We start from the raw sequence: 22,104 nt of genomic DNA, 5'->3' as shown, positions 1-22,104 counted from the left end.
GCCAGGATCTACAGCTTGACCGCCATAAAAACCCAACCAATGAAGGTCAAGTTTGTCCCGGGGGAAACTTAAACTGTCATTGGACCCGCAATGAAATTAATCAGAAGAACATAGGAAGAGTTCAAAACTAAGGTTCGACTTCCCTTTATTGCAAAGCAGATGACAGGTGACAAACAAAGGTTTATTAACCTTAACGCTAGACCTGTAGTCACAATAGGTGTTTTACTCGTAGTTTCAGTATCTCCTTCCGAAATCAAATACTAAATATTACACAACATCCGCCCCATCTGGGAACCGAACCCCATCCTTACCTCAAATGACATAATTACAGGTTGACATAACGTGTCACTTCGACCTTGAACGCCCCACGATATCGGAGTATACAGGGTGGAATTTTGTAATGCCACCTGGATGGAAAACCCTACCCTTAATATTGTAGATAGAAAATTTTTCTCAAAGAAAACATTCCTCTATTTTTCTATAGAAATAGAACTGCATTCAAAGATTTCCAAAAATTTGCTTGCCACGCCCGGGAATCGAACCAATTAAAATGTGTTAAAAATTACACTCTGTATTTTTATTTCATCGATCATTAGGGTTAAGTATAAGGATGAAATCTAGCAAACTTGATAAATCAAATGAAAGGAAAACCATGAAATCTTAAATTATTTTAATAATGTTACAGAAAATTGTATGGTATGGTGGTAAATTTTCGAAAAAAAATTCGAAAATCTTTGAATGCAGTTCTCTTTCTTTTCAAAAATAAAGGAATGCTTCCTTTCAGTAAAATTTTCTATCTACAGTATTAAGAGTAGTACCTTCCCTCCAGGTGGCATTACAAAATTCCACCCTGTATTTTAACCTTCTATTGAGTGGTAAGATTCTCTCGGACAGGGCGCGCCGTCGCGTCTCGGTACTCCATTAATCTAAAACGCCTTAAAGTTTCCAAGAAAAAGCGGGATTCTGAGCCCTAAGTCCGAGGGTTAGGGTGGGTTTTAGGGATAGGCCTGAGGTGGTAGAGGGGCGTGTGGTGGGCTCGAGCGGCGCGTCCTTTAAGAAAATGGAGACAATACGATTATAGTATTGCAGTATATGGGAAGGTTTGAGATAGAGCTTTTTTTAAACTTTACAGATTTGTTAAGTTCGTTCGTTTCAACCAAATGACGTCACTCAAACGTATGTTTGTTTTTTTTTTATCCTCAACGAGGAAGCTCATGGTCTGTATCTCACCTGATGGTAAGTGACGATCAGACAATGTTCTAATTCTTATATTTATCAAATTAGGTCTTAAATATATGTCAGGAATAGTACCCACTACATAATATTTTACGTTAGTATGTAGGGTACTCACAGCAGTAACCACTAAAACTCTATGTTAATTTGATATTGATTTCGTATCCTATACAATATTTTTTTTTATTAAACACAAACTGATATTTAAAAAAGTCCTATATTCTTCTTCTCAGCACTGGCCCTTTTACAATACCGAAAGCAGTGCTAGGATTAAAGCAATACTGGGGTATGTAAGAGCGCTTTTTAAAAGCTTACTTGCAGTATTTAAAAAACTTCCATGACTTTTATACCCCAAGTAAAAAATATAGAGCCACAAAAACAAATGCCAAAAAAAAACTAATAAACTTCTTCAAACCGCACATATACACTAAACCTCCCAAATATTATTATGTATATAAATAATTTAGACTATCCGCAGTCTGTCCTTTTCCATCCCACTAGAACCCTATTTTTCGTCTCTGTCTTAAACCCGTCTGGAGGCGAAACTCAGTGAGTTTTTTTCTCGATTTTTCACATTTGCACAACACCACTGATTGATAGAGCGCGGGGTGAGCCAGTGATGTGCTCAGTCGAGAAACTGGAAGTATAATCGATTGGTCTAATCGATTTTATCGATACTTATTAGTTCTTGATATTGGTTTTGATTAGTTTTATAGATTTTAATAATTACTGATTTGATTTAGTTTAATTATTATTTTAGCAGTCATGATGTTAAAAAATATTTATATTTCAATTTTATAATGCTTTAGAATGTAAGTAAGTAGGTATCCTATAAGAATTATAAATACTTTTATAAGGTTCTAATTTTTATTCTTCTATTAAAACTGTTAAAGCGACATTAGTATGCTTTCCGCTACTTTATTTCAAATCTGCTGCATACAAGTGTAGCAATAAAAATAGGTAGGTTAAGTCTGTCTCTTGCCAAAATAGTTTTAAGATTATGTCTCATCTTTGGACCAAAGTCGCAGAACCGGTCGTTGTGAGTAGAAATCATTTATTTGCATAAGAGACACTGCACATATTACCTAGTGTGGAAATCTTTTAGGGAGGTCTTTGTTCAGGAGTAGACGCGGGTTGGCTGAAACAAACTAAGTCTCATCTCACGATCTCTTCGATAAGCTTCCAACTTCCCATCGACACATCTATCGACACCCGCCCACCCCTACCGAAGTGCAACTGTGCCCTCTGTGTGTCTCTGGGCAATCATTTAGTGGCGTGCGTCGGCCGGCTTGCTCTATTTGGGTTGTAAGTGCGGCGCATAGTACGGAAACTAAATACTTTTAGCTCTACGTACTTCTTAGCTAAATGGTGTCGCATTTTGCCGCGAGAATTCTGTATGAAAACGTCGAAGAAAACGCTGTGGTTAGTTTTTATGTAATTTTTGTTAAAGCTGAGTTGCACTACCTAACTTTAACGATAACGATTTTGTACGGAGTTTGACAGATTTTTGACGTTTGTTAAAGTTAAAGTAAGATGGTGCAACCCAGCTTAAGTATTTTTTTATAAAATAGTTTTGGGTAATGCAATATTACCATGTAAATGTACTTTGTAGTCAACTGCCAGATTTGCCCTTTCTAGAAGCCATTGAATAAATTTGAATATTTAAACCGTGCATACATAAATATACATACGGTTTTTCTTTACAAAGTCAACTAGAATAAAAAGGCTTGATCTTATTGCTCAATCGCTATAACTCACTCAATAATATCGCTGTCAAAAAATACAAAAACGGTCAGTTTTTACCCTACTGCGCCAGGAGGGTTTTGTTTTTTCACAACCCACATACCTATTTTTATGACTAGTTTACCAGATATCGCACTATTAGGGCTTGCTCCTACGGAGACAATAAATAATAGAGTATTAAGTATTCAGACATTCCGTTTTTTACAGGAACAATTTTGCAGGATCCCATTTAGTTTAGTACCTAGTATACGTGTTTAAATATTAAGTTCACATGAACATCCCGGTTGCAGTGTCCCGAAAAAAACTGATTCATTCGAATTTGTATATTAACTCGAGTTTCGAACACGCTTAAGAATGTGTGTTCACATGTGATCTTGCACTACGGGATTCCGCAGGATTAGATTACCGTGGAGGGATGATGACTGGGTAATGAAATCGAAATTCTATTTAGTCCGTTATGCTTATCTGCCCACACACAGTTGGCCTAGCAACGCATACGACCTACATCCAAAAAATAACTTTTTGGGTTAAATACAAACTGGGGCTCTCCAATTCCAGAAGTTAAAGTTCTGGTTTAAAATGCGGCTACAAGTCAACATGGTTGTAAATTAAGGGAATTTCGGGAGGCGATCTGCGGGCTCGTTCTAATATTACTGAGGCTGGGAGGAGTAGCATGGAGTTACAAATGCTTGGACATGACTAGGGATAGCTGACTTGATAACTAACAATAGATATTAAAGCTAACGCTAAATTTTAGCTCATAAGATCTAACAGTTTCAGCCTTAAAATATTACAGGAACAATGCTACTTTAGGCCTAAGATAGACCCGCAGTTAGAAAGAAATGAAGTTCATAAAAATTACAATTTGAAATAAATTATTAACTTTCTTCGTGCAGAATTTCGTCAGTTTCGTTAATATAATTAATTAAATCATTTTAATTCGGTAAATTGACTTCTAGTAGACACTCATAGAAATTACATTAGTTTGGGCAAAGCATAAGCTAAAATAAACGTTAGACAAGGTTGTTTAAAAATTTCAGAGTTCAAATTTTAACGATTTGCTTATCTGTAGATTTTTCTGGTTGTAATTCAAAATGTCTTTGTTGTAATAAATTGCCTTTTCTTAATAAAAAAACAATATTATAAACGTATAATTACTTCTAACCCTCGCCACGTTTAGTGCACTGGCAGGTAGACATGAAGAAAAGAAATAAGTAATTGAAAAAGTAAAAGACTCACCTTGGCGAAACTGGCGATATCATCAAGTTCTTCGGTTTGTTGAACGGCCCTCAGCTTTTTCCGAAGTCAGCACATGCACAATGAAAGGGTAGGGTTAATTAATACTGGGACGTGTAAAAGTGCCTTTTAAAAGCCTACTTGCAACAATACATTGAGTTTTATGAGTTTTTCTTAAGTAGTAAGCCAACACAACGAAGGTAGATACTTACAAGGCAGCCTTGATGCGCAATTTGTGGTATCCGTTATGTATATTAAGTCCGTAATATTACACTTAAAACATTAAGTACACTGAATAGTCCAACAATACACTCGCGGGAAATATACGAAATTCATCATAAACAAATGAAACACAAAATAAAAATCACAGTCCAGTGGGTCTAGACAAAGTGCAAATTATAATCGCAAACCAGTCGAAAAGTGGTCGAAAGGCCCCTTTTTTGTATGGAGTTTTGACGGATTCGATTTTCGATTCGATCAAAAAGTGCGTTTTGTCTAGGGGGGCAGCAATCGAACGATGTCTTCGTCACCATTTTTTTTGAAAACCTGCTTGTGTTTGTCTTTTCACTCACTTCATATTAATTCGTAGGTATATTGTAAAGGAAGAAAGAAGATTATTTTTTTTATTTCTACCGCGACGCAAAAATTACGAAAATAATGTTCATGGTGAAAGACATGGCGTCAGATTCGAAAATTTAAAAATAGAACGATAATTTTTATCTTGGTTATGTAGTAGTCAAAAAAGATACTTTTTACCAAAGTTTAAAAATAGAATGCCCAGTTCTATTTTCAACCGACTTCAAAAAAGGAGGAGGTTCTCAATTCGACCCGTATGTTTTTTTTTTTTTTTTCTATGTTTGTTACGCGATAACTCCGCCAATTATGAACCGATTTGAACAAATCTTTTTTCGGCGTATAGGTAATACCTCAAGGGTGGTCCCATTTAAATTTAATAATAAAAAAAACAACCCCCAAGGGTGGAAAATTGGGGATGAACTTTTTTATACGCAATATCTCCGCCGATTATAAATCAATTTGAACGATTATTTTTTTGTTGAATAGGTATTATCAAAAGGGTGGTTTCATGCGAATTTGAAGAAAATATTTCATCCCCAAGGGTGGAAAATTGGGGATGAACTTTTTTATATGCAATATTTTTAATTTTTAGTTTTTTTTGTGTTCACGCATTTGAAGTCGGTTTTATTTTTTTAAAAAGTTAATTATGTAACATTGCACTGATGGGATAGAAAAATAAACAAGCAAAACCTTATTTAATATAGTTTTTCACGGCTCTGGGTGCAAGCCCTTTTAAGCTGCCCAGTTCTAAACTGAAAAAGTTTGCCATTGTTTTGTATATTTTATTGTTTATAGTAACTGATAAAACGTTGTTTAACGTTAACGTTATTTAGGTACGAGCGCAATCGTGATTACTGATTACGCGATTTAAGTTGATTTATAGGTGGAACAGAATAATTATCTAAATAAATAGAAGGAGAAACGGACTCACTGCGATATCAACGCACAGCCTAAACGGCTAAACCACGCTAAACGTAGGCACTTGAAATTTGGAAGGGACGTAGCTTAAGTACCGTAGAGGTTCACTAAAAAAGGAATTCCCGAAATTCCCACGGGAACGGGAATTAGCGGGAAAATCCTTTTGTATGAAAAATCTAAACCGCTTAAGTTAGACGCTTGAAATTTGGCATGCAGGTACCTTAGTAAAACTTAAAGCTTAATTACAACAGAATATTGCAAAGTTCCCACGGGAACGGGAGTTAGCGGGAAAAAACATTTGTACGAAAAAATCTAAACCGCGTAAGGGGGTAAAACGGGATCCACGCGTACGAAGTCGCGGGCGGCCGCTTGTTCTAAATAAATTGCTGCCTACCTAGTAGCTATGCTAGTAGACTTTATTAAAAATTATATTAAAAAATGAAAATATTAGAGTTCAAGTCCAAATTTTCCCATATTATAACTCCTTGTAGCTGGATTGCGGCCAATGGGTAGGCGAAGGGCTGAAGCTGGTCCTCGTCGCCTAGTGCATGCTGTTGTCCTTTAATCGCCGAAGAAAGAATGCTGTTTCACACAGCATGCCTCTTGTATTACACGGATGAAGTGTTTTGTTCAAGTGGCTGTAAAGCTACAGTTACATCAGTTTTTTTGTAACGGCCGGCCCTGCCTTAAACATATATTTTATGTACCAAACTTAGGTTTCCTTGTTGATTGAGAGAACCTTTAATTATACAGTATCAATTGCATAATGTTCAATTGATAACTCTATCAATTCATATTTGATTGTATAAGAAAGCGCTGGATGCAGGTCGCTATCAATATTTTTGATTTGAGTCGCTGAATAAAATATTTCATTTTCATTTTCATCAACCGGGCGATGTGGAAATAGGGTTGCCAGGTCCAAAAACACAAAAGCCGGACTCTGTGCTTCATTTGGACGGACATTTTACCCTAAAAGCCGGACATGTGGGTGCAATTAGTGTCATAGCTCACGAGTGAGTACTAGGTGCTATCAACGTCGGTTGCCCAACGTCCTGATGCGTGCTTCATATTATTCTGTGGCTCGACTTTCGCCTGGCGCGCAGTAGCGGCGTAAGGGGGGGGCGGTGGGGGCGGTCCGCCCCGGGTGCCAAGCATCAGGGGGTGACACAAGTCAGATTAGTACTCACTGGCGCACCTGCATGGCAAATCTGCGGTCTATGTCATGAACGGGGGGGGGATGCGATTGTCTTCTAATCGGCTGGTAACCCCAAAATCCTGGGGGGTACCAGGGGGTGGGTGCCTTAGGACTTATGCCGGGGGGGAGGGGGGGGGTGATCGCCCCGGGTGCCAACCCATGCTACGCCGCCACTGCTGGCGCGGGATCCAAATAAAAAGCCTAACAAAAGCCGGACAGGCCGGACAAGACCGTAAAAAGCCAAACATGTCCGGCTAAAGCCGGACACCTGGCAACCCTATGTGGAAATCATTAGGTGAGGTAATTAATATGTTCAGCAGTGGACGTCCAGTGTTGGGTCGTGGTCCACCAGCTTAGTTCACCTGGGTGGACTACGGGCACTTTTTCTTGCTGTTGGTCCACCTACATTAAGAGTACTAGGCAAATCAAATGTCTATAGGCCGTGTTCCTCCTGTATTTTATAATGAAAATGATGATGACTATTTTATTACCTTGACTTTACGGTCCCTTTTTTTTTCAAGGTGCACAAGCTACCAACTTTGATTTGTGTATAGTTCACAGTCTTAAATAACTGTTAAAATAGCATCAAGTGGTTAGTAATTATTCCGTCGTGTAGGTTGTATAACAGGCCAAAACCCTGATGTCAGACGTCATGAGCCACTATGGGCACATGTAGCCGCCATTATCTTGATGTGGTTCGGGCCGACGTGCCCTGTCTGGCTTAAAATTAGCAAATAGCCTAGTAATACTGAACCATTTGGAGATGTAATCAGGATATAATAGAATATTAGAGGGTAGTACCTCCGCATTGAGTTGAACTAATTTAGGACTGATATTTCAATCCTTGGTTAGGTATTTGGCTCCTGAGCAGGGAGACGACAAATGAAACAGCTGGATGCGTGTGCGATAATCAAGAGCCCAGTTTATTAATTATTAGTTTTAACTGAAGAATAGGACTGTTATTTTGACAAAATCTCCCATACTGAAACTATCAATATGCCAAACTTATTCTTCAGTTAAAAGTTGTCGGTCTATTGAAAAATCAGGCCTAAATCTCGTGTAATTTTTTTTCAGGTTTTCATTATTGTTAGTTAGATTACAATTGTTTGCGTCTTTTTATAAACATTCCCAAGTTATGTGAATGGCTTCGATATAACCTGGAGTCTACAACTTGGAGTCAGGTTGGCATTTTTTTTTTTACTATCTTTCAATACAGTACTTACCGTTTCCATAGTAGGCCAGGATGACTGAGCTTCAATGTGACTTTTTGTCAGTAAGGACTAAGGAGCTCACCTCCTTTATTCAAAGGAAAGTAGACACACCATGTGTGTAAGTATTTACATGGAAAATAAATAAAATAAAAATGTAGAGTCGACTCGACAGCACAAGAGATTAATACATACCTGTTACTTTACGAGTAGTATCTACCTATCACAACTACAAGATGCTATGAAGATGAAAGAGAGGTTCTACTGTAAATCTGTGCCCTGTGGGGCGCGTAGCAACACACAAATTGACCGCACTAGCCAAACACAGACTGGGTCAAGGAACTTCGGGGTGGCTCGCCCACAGGGCTCGTCCACGAGCTGGCACAGATGGATTCAATTCCAATTCAAACTCGTTAATTTGAATGTTAACCCTTCGGCTTTTATTACTAGGCTATTCCAAACACCAATTACTGAAAACTACGCTTATAGGTGCCGCAAGGAAGTGTTAAAGCGTTACGGGAACTTTCGCGGCTTTTTTCTACTTATATTCTACACATAAAATGTGCTATTCTCTTATTTCCTAATTGTATTATCACAAAAGTAGTAGGTAGGTACCTAAACAGTAGTTGTTGCGTGGGAATATCCATCCATCCGCATCCTTACAATGTAAACTTTGCTATATTTCTTCAAACTATTATTATAATTACTAGTTGTACCTTGTGTGTTCCTTTTCTTTCTGTTCTTTACTTTGGTGTGCAATAAAGTGTATTTATTATTATTATTATATTGTTTCTTAATTTATTTTCTCTCCTAAGAGGCAAATTTTAGGAGCACGGGCCGAAGCCAAATGCATCCCAATTACTTTAGTTTATGCAATATTAAAAAATTATTATTATTATTAATTTCTACGGCGCGAAGCTACATTTTTTATTAATTTTGTAGAGCGCCTATTTAGGCGATATTTATCGAGGCCTGTCGATTTTTCAAAATAATAAAGAAAGTATACTTTAAGAGCTAAACTGCCATCTGTTCGTAACTAGCTGAACCACGTTAAAGAGGTCACTCTGAGTTGTAGTGTAATAATGAAAGATGGAGCCACTTATGGATTTAAGAAATGGTCCTTCTAATAAAATACCTACTTACTCTAATTAAATTCATAAAATTCATTTATTTTTGCAAATAGGCTTTAAAAAAAGCACTTTTAAACTTTAATATTTTTTTAACTACGTATTAAAATGTTTTAATATTTTTTAGTAATTTAAACCTACAGTTAGACAAGACTTTGGTACTTTGGGTTTCAATACAATAATCTAGACAGACACGGCTCATAATTTATTATTAGTAATTATCGACTGAAGTTTAAGGTAAGTAAATAATAAAATAACTCGTTAAGCAATATTTTAATAATTATTAATCTTTTTTTTCTATTCAACCTTTATAAAGTTCAACTAGCCTTTAACTGTTTGTAAAAAGTGGGTATACTGTTTTCTATTACTGTTTGTAATCCTATAAATTAAAATTAACTAATTGAGGCAACAAAAAACAGCTTTGATTGATTTTGATTTGATTAAAGAATATTAGAAACACATTCATTTCTATAAAACTTATCCTTAATAAAAAAAACGAAAATAAAATTAAACATTAAGAACAATAAGAACAGTCTAGGCACATACAGCAAAAATATAAGTAAACGTGGCTATTGGCTGCCATGCTCATTCTCATCAATCGTGGAGTCATTTGACTTCGTATCCTCGTTAATTTCTGATGAGTCAGAATACTCCATTTTAATTTCAATTATTGGATAAACTGGGTTTTCTGTTGCATCTGCCGGAAGATTTTCAGCTATATTGGGCGATGTAGCTGGCACTGATAAAACTTGGGAAGGCGTCATTAGCTGTGACGAGCTCTCTCGCATCAATTCAGCCTTTTCTGTTCGTGGAGAAGACGCCGGATTCGTTGCAGTGGGCTCATGCTCACCCATTGAATTCGCTGCAGGCATCGAACCCGAACATTCGTCCAACATCTGTTTCCATTCCAATTCCTGAACTACTGCAAACAACTTTCCTTTCGCCAGATACTGGTAGTACGGCGAGAAATTCTTCACTGTAGCCGCTAACCCTTTGAAGAAGGCCTCGATATGATCGTTCTGATTTCTTTGTTGGTTCTTCAGGAATTCGACCATGAAATTAATATCCGTTAGTGGTTCTGTTTTGTTTTCATGAGGCCGTTTACGAGAACGATCTGTAATGGAATTTTCTTCCGAATCACTGGATTGCGAATGTTGTCCTTGAAGTCGGTTCCCCTCTTGTTCGGCCCTCTTGTTCCCTTCTTGTTCGGTCGGTTCGGCCGACCTCTCACCTAACCGCTTCTTTCTGCCCGGCGGATTTATGTGAGGAATCAAAAAATTCAGATTGCTCTCATATTTATACCTCATGAATTTTGTAACGCCTTTCGCCCGATCCTTTTTGCGTTTGTTTAATGACTTTCTGAACTGATCTCTTATGTTACACCATCGTTTTCTGCAAGCATCCTCTGTAACAAAAAATAAAGTGTCAACAATGTTTTTTTTAATTTTATTCCAATTTGTAACTTATTAGTCTTACTTTATGGTGCAAATATAGCCCGTGATTTGTGGACATTGGCTGGGTTGCACCATCTTACTTTAACTTTGACAAACGTCTTCTTACGGTCAAAGTTAGGTGGTGCAAGTCAGCCTAAATGTAGGTATAATATTTGTGTTAGTTACAGTCAAAAAAATAGTCGAAAGTGGATATGCCCAATGCCCTTGAAATGAAAATATGTAATTTCATATGATTTTTCATGCTATTCATATTATTAATGTTCCATGCCTACTCACCATCTTGATTCATCTCCATGTCTATCGTTCGCCACACTATATTCTTGTATCTGTTATCCAAATATTTATGATGGCACATGTCGTATATTACGGGGTACCTGCGCACACATTCTATGAGTCTTTCGTCGTCCATTTTTGTTTGAAACTTGTATTAGGTACTAACGCTCGTATTCACAAAGGATGCTTGCTTAAGCGAAGCAGAAAATCGAAAGCACAGCGTTGAATAGAGCTCTGTGATTCGTGTGTCACCCTGTGCGTTCACGCGCACTGAGATACCTCATAGTAATGTTGAATACGGGCGTAATAAACGGGTAGCACGTTCTGTGCGAAATGTAGACTGATGCCGTGCGGTGAGCGTGACCGGGACGGGACGGGGCAGGGTCCCCCCGCGGCGGCCATCTTGCTGCCGTGCCGAGCCGAGCCGACTCTCGCCCGTGGCGGGCGCGTAGCGGGAATTCTTATGGCGCAAGTAGGTATACTATGCGTGACGTAATAATGTGAACATCATCTCGCTTACTTTCTCCTTCCCACACCCGTGCGTCGTCCATACTTTGGTGTGCGGGCTCGCGCTTCGTCTCGGTTACTTTTCTGCATAGTGTACTTGCGCCATTAACCTATTTATTGCTAGGTATAGTATGCCGTGATGTTTTTAGTAGTAGTAGTGATTTGTTTGATCGTCGCGGGTTCGAGTCCCAGTTGAGTCAGTTTATGGTATTTATGGTACGCTCGATTTAGTGAGAGAAGTGAGAAAATGCATTTATTACTTTGTTTTGTCATGCGTTGTTTGCAATGCTAGTATTATTACCTAGTACCGAAGTAGGTATTTAGGTTATCAAAATAGTTTTGCAAAAACTTTAAGGATGATTTCAAAAATCCGTATTATAATTATGGGATTCTGTATTTATTTACAATATAAAATCTAATATCGTCTTTTTCCGCGAAATTAAAAACGTTCGCAATGTTCCTAATTAGACGAAGGATAAAGGTGGGAAAAGAAATAAAAATACTCATTAATATCCATTAATTAATATATTATAATATACGTGACTTAACAATAATATTATGTATTTATTCGTTATTGCTCTTTTTATTTATTGTACCTACTTAGTTTTATTATAGTGGATCCGATTTTAGCGTCCCGTGATATGAACAGTTGAGAACTATGATAATCACATTCTGTTACTTTTAAAAAGATTGTTACAAAAAATCTTATTATTGCAGTGATTTATCAACAATATTATTGCTCTGAAAATCTTAACAAACTTAACAACTTTATTATCTGCGCGAATTTTAACTACTAAGCAGATTTAGTAACATTTAACAAATCGAAAATTTAAAAGCTACCCGAAATAGCAATTTTGGACCATACTTAATGACATTTAAAGTAAAATCCATTAAGGAACATTGTAATTTAATGGATTACGTAAAATCAAATCATAATATTAAGTACAAAATACCAACGTCTCTATTTTTCTTCAACAACAAACAAACAAGCCTGAAAGATTAATAACAATTCTATATTTGCTCAAAGCACGGTGTATTATATGTTGTAACATTTCAATAAAGTATTCTTTCTCATTATTGTCGATATTGTGTGGATAATATCGTCTAAAAACAATATTATACTAATTAAAAACTAAAGTTGCCTATATTGTGTTGTTTTTATAGAGCGATCTGATAGAAGAAACAGCGACTACCAAATAAGCTGGACTAACCAAAAATCTTAAAATTGGTACTTCAATATATCATGGAAAGTTGTACTAAAAACGAAATATAAAATATTTTTGTACAATCTTTTTAAACCACTGAAAATATGAATTTGTATCGCTAAAATAATGAAGGTAAGCATCTCACTGACAGAATAGGATCTTAGTAGATTGCAATATGAAAGTATATTAAAATTTCCTTAACTCTAGTGTCTTAGTAGAGAATTAGCCTAATACACACACAAGTCAACAAGAAGAATATAGAATTATTACTATTAGCATTTAAAATATCTATTATTCCAATAACAATATCACATATAGTAATAACTAGACAATAATAATTATTATAATTAATAATAACAATCAACAATTACATTCGATGATACAATGGTGTAATTATTAAAGTATATCTATTTATTATTAATTCGTATATTATTATTATTTGTATGTGCGTAATGATTATTATTTTGATCACGATAGCACTTTCTAATAATATAAATACACTTAATTTAGTACATTTCTCCTTTTAAGTCACTATTGTATTTTTTTTTTTCATTTAGATTTCACTATATTATTTAGTTAGCTTTTCAGAAGTTTAGTATAAATAACGGACCTAATATTATTATATTATTGTGGACACCGATTTTACGTTTTTGACAAAGCAATACAAATTATGATAGACACTATATTCGACCTAATACGATAAAATAGATTAATTTAAGGTAGAGTTTTTTAGAATAAGATCATGTTTACATATAATATAGTAATACACACAGAGTGACATCAAATTTCGCTTTTATAGTCAATACATTATCTAAACCACTCATTTTATATATTTTATTTAAATATATCATTTGTTACGTCTACTGGTCGATTACAAAAAGCCGTGTAAGAGGCGTAGCGCTCTAGGGAATCTTAAAAGTAGTTAACAATAAAAATGTTTTACGAAATATTCTACATGATCAACAAATAATAACATCCATTTGCCTCCTTATATGCATCTAAAAGGGTAAATATAACAAAAATCTCACTATAAACTTGTAAAGGTTTATCAAAAGTGCATTTTCCTTTTAAGTGACAAAACCCAAGTGTTTATTGATATAACGGAATAAAATAACAGAAAACCAAATATTTATTTATTAAAACGATCGACAGCAGGATCGGTACAAGGCAGTGATTTTATAGATATTTACTAAAATACAATGACATCTAAAGTGACCGTTTTAATCATCTTAAAATTTTAATATGTCATTAAAATTTATCTTTGTCACTTCAAAGAAATAATATTCAAAATTATAAAAATATTATAAAGGATTATGCATTTAATTTCGCAAATTTTGTGTTAAGTAGAGTTCATATTATTATTATTATTAACAATACGAAACGAATTTAAAACAACAATTAAATAAAATTACATTTTGTAAAATATATATAATATTATTAGGATTTCATCATAAAATCTGTAACCTGGACAAAAAATATAAATACCATTTTGATATATTTTTATTTAAGTACGCAGTTAATTAGTTAGCAACTCATTATTAAGTACAACAATATGAACTCTTCATAACTAAATAGCGGTAACGCTTTAGACACATGCGTGACAGCTTTTTGGTTTGAATAAAATTAAATAGAGTTTGACTAGTTAAATAGATAATTTCTGGTAGGCGTAGTTTAGAATATGTCAAAAGCTTTTGTTATATTACAAGTCGTTGTATAGAAATAAGGAAGCTCCCATTTAAACTACCCGCCGAAGCAAAGTGCATATAAAGGTAGATACAGACTTTTTGAGGCATACACCGCACACGGTGTAAAACGAATGCCTTTGCTAAAGGTGCTTTTGTAAGCATACCAGTTTAATCCATTGCGTGCAAAGCAAATACGATCTATCTAGCTGTATGTCATTCATGTAAATATGTTCCAAAGTGCATGCTGAACTACTCGTATGTTCCACTGCATAGTTATGCACAGCTCACACAGAGACATTTTGATTGTGAAGCATTTGCTGAAATAATAATATAGGTTCGTTTCACAAAGTATGTATCCACCTTAATAATTATACCATCGAGATTTAGAAATGGAATTTGAACAACAACATCAACGTTAAGTTTTTTTCAATTGCTTTTTAGTTTCACAATTTGTAAATTTAATAACTACTGAAAAAGTAGTAATTTTAAGCCTTTTAGGTGACGACCATAATATAATTTAATAATCAAGTAAATAATATTATTATTGTTAAATTATGATTTATTATTCTTGCTAATAATGATGCTATTTTTAACGGATGACATAACACACAGCTGTTGATATTTGATATCAACATGGTAACAACATTACAATTAAACAGCATACATTCTGCCTTTGCGAAATGTAAACAAAAACAAATTGGACGTTCGTTCATTCTTCTCAGGATTACCAACTACTCAAAAAGTTTATTTTTTCTTAACAACTTTTGTATATTGTCATCGTCCCTGTATATACGTATAAGTATAAATAAATCAGCGGATATTCAGACGGATTTGGATAATATTCTATGAAATAAGAAAAATAGAATCAAAGGTGATATTTGCTGGTGTGACTGCTGCTTTTTTGTTAAGTATTTTGGTAAAAAGATTCGAACAAATGTTTTTTTTTTAAATCCTGAACGGCTTTATATGAAATTTTGAATATTATTAACAGTTTAAGCTAGAAAATAATATAAAGTACGAACAAAATTATATTTATGATAATATAATATACATGACAGTTTAAGCTATATTTTATTAAAGACGTGTCTGCAAAATTTGACTGCTAATCTAGCAATATCTGAGGAGGGTAGCTTCCCTAATATACTTTTATATTTCTTACACAATTTAGCAACATTTAGATATTCAAAACTTCTGAATCACAACGTTTTCTAAGCCTTTGCTAAAAGATATAGGAGTGATCCACTTACACAGAATATAGACATAGATTACACTATATTACTTACCTTAGTATTTTTCCTAATATAGTTTAGAGTAATATTGTCTAAATTACATCATTTTAATTTCACGAATCTAATATATCTAGCGAGAGATTATATAAGGTGTTATTTTTTGTACTGATCATACTTTACCAACGCATCTAATAAAATCATACAAATACAACCCAAGTGTTTTTAAAAAAAAATTCAGGCTAGTTTTTGTTTTTACTTTTCCTAACAAAAAAAAGATATTATTTTTACAACCATCCTGTCTTCACTCACTGCCTCTCTCTCTTTCTTTACTCATTTCATTCATACGAGTACGAACAATGGCCGCGCGCATTCATTCAACGTTCACACACATAAAGGTTAGATTACACTAAACCTACGTTACCAAAAATTATCACTCGTGAGTATGTACGATGTTACGTCATGTTAATAGGTACTACGCGCTGGGAGAAACAAAATCTAGCTACATAAGTAGGTAAATAAGTGTATTTTCATTAGTGTAATAGCGGGGGACTTTTCCAACGAACCGAGGCGAATCATCCGCGTTAAACTAGAAATTTAAAAAAGGATAGAAATTGGAATTCAATATCTACGGTTTCGTAATGCCTACGCAATTTATTTAGAGACGTAATAAAAAATTGATAGGTACATACCTATTACTACTTCGCTTCGCTTCAGTGGAAATGCACCCTAATATTGAATATGAATGTGTTGTAAATAAAACTCACTGATCAATTTTCCTGGTTTTAATTCCTAAATTATGATTTGCCATCACACTTTAGATTCATTGATTTTACTTATTCACACATTTACCTATTTTGAATGTTGTTATTTAAAGTTCCTAGGTTATTATTACACTAATCACAATACATTTTGAACGTCAAGCCTTTGTTAAATGTTCACGTAAACACTGTCTTGCACTGTCTAATCTAGCCACGATCGAATTGAGGTAATGCTTTCGGGCTGCACACTTGCTTGCTGTTCACTAGACACCACGTCGGATGTTGTATTCACAATTCGCGCACTAACTTTTTTACGGAAAAAGTCCCTTTCGCGTAAACAAGCACTCATCTGTCCAAATCACACTGTAGGTATGTGGTACATACTATGTACCTAGGTAGACTTCCGCAATAACCATCGATAGAACTAGGTCGCGGTCGTGGCCCTCTGGCAACAACTCCTTGTATTTTTACGCAAAAGCCGCCGTCTGCGGCGCTCGCATCTGGGTACCGCCAGCACTGTGCCGGTGATTGAAATTGAAATCCAGAACTTCGTCCTCGAAGCGCACGGAATCTCGTCAAGTCAGGATACGGCTGCGCTCCCTGAAGCGCTGCGCGGCTCCAAACAAGCAAGGTATGAAGGTTTTCGACTCGTCAATGTTTCTCGTCGGCCAGTTAGTGTGCCCGAAACATAATTTCACCTGCGTTTTGTTATTGATCAAGCGCGGCATTGTAATAAACCACACACATACACTGCAATACGTTTGGGCGCATTGGACGGACTGGGACGATTATTTATGTTGTTGCGCTCCCGCATGCCGATCGGCGGCTCGGCGCGGGCTGTGGGCGCGGAGCGACTGGCAGCGATATCAATATGGCCGACTCACGCGGCGCGGCACGTGGCAGTGGTCGTTGCCCTCGGCCGGCTACTACGATAGTGCGTACAAACGAATACTCACCGCGCTCAAAGGATGATTTATTTTTTATTTTTTTCGAAACATTCTTTGTCGTTTTACTCGAAAACTAGCCTGATTTTTTTTTTAAAAACACTTGGGTTGTATTTGTATGATTTTATTAGATGCGTTGGTAAAGTATGATCAGTACAAAAAATAACACCTTATATACAAGATAAGTTATACAAAAAATAATATACTATAGCATAGTGATTAATTATCCGATATGTCAGGCAGTTGTCACTAGGCCACGCAATATTAGTAGAAAAGGCCAATACCATGAATACATATGTTTTTTTACTGATATAAACTACTATAAAAAAAACATCAAAATAATTACTTAAAAATTCTATATCTTGCATATTATTATTGTAGCTAGAATCATAAATTACATATAATAAACTCTTAACATGCCATCAATACACAAATTGATATTATTTTTCCATTTAATACGGGAACTTTACTATGCTTGTAACAATAATGAGTATTACTAGGTACTTTAAGTTGAATAATATAATAGAAATAGTACAAAAAAATTAAAGAGAAAAGATAATATTAATATGAACTCAGCAGTAAAGACAGAATAAAATGAAAAAGTTTTGTTTGTCCTACAAATTTTGCTATTGATACCACATAAAGAAATAGACATACATATTCATGATAGAGACCAAGCAGCGATAAGTGATAGATAGAGTTTCATGCTTAATAATAACCTACAATAGCTCGCATATAAAATATCTTGTACTTCACATAGCACAGAAGAGACTACGAGTTCACAACACTTTGCATCAACAGAACATGCCGAAACACCCATAACATTATGATAGTTATACGACCACAATTAATGGCTATGCTTTCACTTTGCTTTGAAATAATAAAACGACGATTTAACTATACGATAAAATAATACTACTTATGGTGCTTGACCAGGCTGCACACAAAGGCGCATCGCTTTGTTGTACTCAAACATAAATTATGAAATCTTAATCGAGTGTCGATAATGGCGCTTGTACGCGTTATATGTTTGACGCTATGCACCCGTCTGTGCAACCTGGCCAAGCACTTAGATTTCCACTGTGATAATTAAGATAAAATTTATTTTAGAGGATACGGCAATACCATCTCATGCTGGCCAGAGAAAAATCCATGCAAGATCAGATGCGACTATTTTTGAGTGTGTACATTCAATTCCATTTACCAAATGCTCCAGTGTCGTTCCTAAAGCAAAGCTCACTAGCCAAGTACTAGCATACATTGAAAGCTATAAAGAAAGCTATAAGCGCCGTGAAAACATAGCCCAAGTTGCGAAAAGTGTACCAAATAAATAAAACAAAAAAAAAAGATAACACCTTGAGCACAAAAGCATCGCAAGATTACACAATATACTAGACTTAGTACTAACAATAATAGTCATAAAAATCCAAAACGACAAATTGACCGCATTTCCAGTAATACTAATCGTATATGATGTAATATAATAATTGAGATAAGCCTTATTACTAAGGGCAGAGCAAGAATTTATTGCTTGGACGAGCAAGCTAGTTCTCGTGATAAAATTTTAATAATACAACACAATTTGGAAATGTTGAAGAGCATCGGCTCTCTAGGTCTACAGGAAACTCTATTAAAGAGCTCTAAAAGTGACGAATATAAAAATTATCAACACCCACTTACAACGAATTTACGTATTAAGAGACTTTGTGACTCACTACTACAGGTGACCATTTGCACGCTTCTGCGAATGTCTTTGGTCCTATTTTTCCGAGTGATAGACAAACGACGTTATTTAAAAATGTGTTGAATCTAAAACTATTAAGTCTTCTAACAAATAAAACTAATGCTACGTTATTGAATATCCCATATCACATCGTTGACGATTTGTGTACTTCGATCCATCAAAACTTGTGGACAACGTAATAACAACTAACATTACATCTAACGTAAGGTAGCCATCAAACTGTCTATTAAATAAACCATGTTGTTTGGTAAATAACGATGAAGCTCAGAAAAACAAGGAAGACATGACAGTGTAACATTTTTAATAGAATTCGATATAACTAATCATATTAATAAGCGTTCCTGACTTTGCAATTAGTCTTATGAGAACTATAACATCCTGGTCATCTATTTATTTACCAAACAAGCAAATAACAACGTCAAAAGGATTATTAACACTGCAACAACTATTGTATATCTGAAACAAAGTTCTTATCGTCGTCTTTTCAACAAACATTCATGTGTAGAAATATAAACATCAAATACACCACAGACATCTGCTAAAAGAATTAAGTTTCAATGTTTACATGCCTTCACATTTGGACCCCAGATTTAATAAAGTGACAATCAACAACATGTAAAAACTAAATTTATTAAAAAATAGGTTTATATCTCTGTCTATGTCAATTGCTTTCGAAAACAACCTTACACTAAGGTAAACGAAACTCCTTTTCAAGGATAACAAGCTAATACAACAAATATGTCTTTTTCCACGGAGGTAACGTCTTCTACATCTAGCAACTTAGCCGTTTTGTGCTATGAATCGTTGTGCTCACTTTGCACTTTATTATCTAACACCCATCTTTCATAGATACATAAAATCACTTCATGTTTTCTTTTGCCACAAAATTCTACTTCAAAATGACCAATTTCTTCAATGATTTTCGAATTTGAAATTAATTTTAGAAATTAATCATCTTGTGGTACATGGACTTGCTAAAGAACAACTCTGCAAATGGTGACAGATAAAATTCTCTTGCAAATAGAAAAATCCCGTCAACCAAAGAAGTTAAAATGATTTTATATATCTATTATATTACACACTATGGTACTGATAGCACACGAACCCACAGTTTTTACACCGATTGTCCAAGCTAACACTTAAGTCTAAAAATAAAAGCAACCAGACTACGTACAGGAGACAAAACGGTCAAAACACACCAGAAAGTTAAACCTACCATGAACACTTTCAACACCAGATCTTTCACGTTTCCCAATCAATTCGAAATTCTATAAAATAGGGTAATGGAGGAATTTGTTCAGGCGATTTTCTTGTGGCATTAGGGACACCTTTGTATTAAACTCCACTCAACACTAAAGTGGAGTCCAGCAGTGGACTGTAAAGGGCTGTTGGTGATGATGATGATATTAACTTCATTGACATATTTCAAACTTCATTAGCAAGATGATAAAACATCAGGACTCAGGATCATCATTATAAGAAGAATACAGATCACCTGATGTTTCTTTCGAAGAAGTTTGCTGTATAATTATTTCAAATACAGCAAGATTTAATATTACAGCTAGTTTTACTCTAATACCACAACAAAATCGCCTGATTACAATGGCTTGAACTAATGGAAGTGAAACAACTTGAGCATGATAAAGTTGGAAGACTTGAGCAAAAGGAACAATTTGGGAACAACCTTCAAATGAAACTAACCTAAGAAACCAAACCTTAAGGAGAGGAACCATGTTTAATTACCAATGGGGGAGTGGTGATAGACAATATGGAATTGGGGTATTTTGGAAGCTTGCAGACGATGGGAAATTACCCATCAATTACGTTAAAATTCACGTCATTTTTATTCGTCTTCTGAAAAAATTAACGAGGATGCTCTCACTGCACCACTATACACCAGTTCTAGTTTCTGATGATCCCCTAAATACACACATAAATATCTACTTAAATTAGTTTCCAAAAGTGTTCGTCATCGTTCTCAAATATTAAAGCCAGTGACTGGAACATTATGCGATAGATATAAAACGCATAATGAACAGGAAACTGGTCTACTTGAGAACTATCCAAAAGGTTCTAGGTTCTGGGAGCATTGATGTTACAAGGCTTGAGTGCTTATTTCCTGAATTTCCAAGAACTTTCATGAGGCATTTTGTCCTTTACTTCCTTAGCATTACTTTCCAATCTACTTAACCTGAGAATTTATTGCTTTTAATTAGTCTACTTCCTTAACAATTCATTCATCAACAATCCTATCCTTTGCATTCGGTTACTTTTCCTTTACGTCCAACGAATCAAAGTCTCTTGAAAACTTCACTTTACTATCGATGAAATCATAACTTTCATCAACAGCCTTATCCTTTGCAGTCGTATTTCTTCATCTTCAAAGGAATCAAAGCCTCCTGAAAAGTTTACTTTATAGAAACCTGGAAATTCCAAAGCAAAAACCTTACCAGCTCCCAGACCCAGGCTTTCAGAAGACACACTTCTGGAAACTAATGGCCCTGGCCTAGTAGATGAATGCGGGGTGAAGTGGCGGCGGCGGGATACGGGGCTGCTTATCCAGGGGCGCGCAGCAAGCTGGCTCGCAGCAGGGAGCCGAGTAGGGAGCCGGGACTAGTGTGTACTGCGCTGGGGGGCCGTATATTGCTGGAGTGGCTGGAAGAGAAGAAGTTGGTGAAGATTTATAGAATGTTTTTGGTCAGTGGCTTTAAGAAGAGTTTTCTTAATATTCATCTATTTGGCCTACAGCAAAGCTAGATATTTTCTAGCAAAGCTAGATATTAAGACATTGGTATGATCAGCCCAGGCGCTTCTCCGAATGTGTCTCGAAACACAGCAGAGGCGATAATATCTCCTACCTGGCCGGTGGGATTGAAGCAATGTCCTATTTTAGTGGAAGTGTAGGCCAAATCCTCTATTTGACTCTGGGTAAATTTCTGAGGTCAGATAAATCATGTTCCTGTAGTACAGACCAAATGACCTGATAATTATAACCTCGCAGAAAGCACTGGCCGGCAGGGGCGCCATCAGGGGCGCACATAGCAGTTGATAGCAGCTAACCTGCAGGAG

At 35.6% G+C, this 22,104-nt stretch overlaps 1 protein-coding gene across 1 annotated transcript; it reads right to left on the bottom strand.

The window, feature by feature from the left end:
• Positions 1–9,547: 9,547 nt before the first annotated feature.
• Positions 9,548–11,286, bottom strand: LOC135084149 (uncharacterized). The gene is made up of 2 exons (XM_063978894.1): positions 10,967–11,286; positions 9,548–10,641 (listed from the first exon to the last, which is right to left on the bottom strand). The coding sequence occupies exons 1-2, from the start codon at positions 11,097–11,099 to the stop codon at positions 9,806–9,808; spliced, it is 969 nt and encodes a 322-aa protein (XP_063834964.1). The 5' UTR covers positions 11,100–11,286; the 3' UTR covers positions 9,548–9,805.
• Positions 11,287–22,104: the final 10,818 nt, after the last annotated feature.

This window comes from Ostrinia nubilalis, chromosome 25 (genome assembly GCF_963855985.1).
Source record: "Ostrinia nubilalis chromosome 25, ilOstNubi1.1, whole genome shotgun sequence".
NCBI classification, from domain to species: Eukaryota; Metazoa; Arthropoda; class Insecta; order Lepidoptera; family Crambidae; genus Ostrinia; species Ostrinia nubilalis.
The sequence above is the reverse complement of the archived record's forward strand: the minus strand, read 5'-3'. Positions and strand labels throughout refer to the sequence as shown.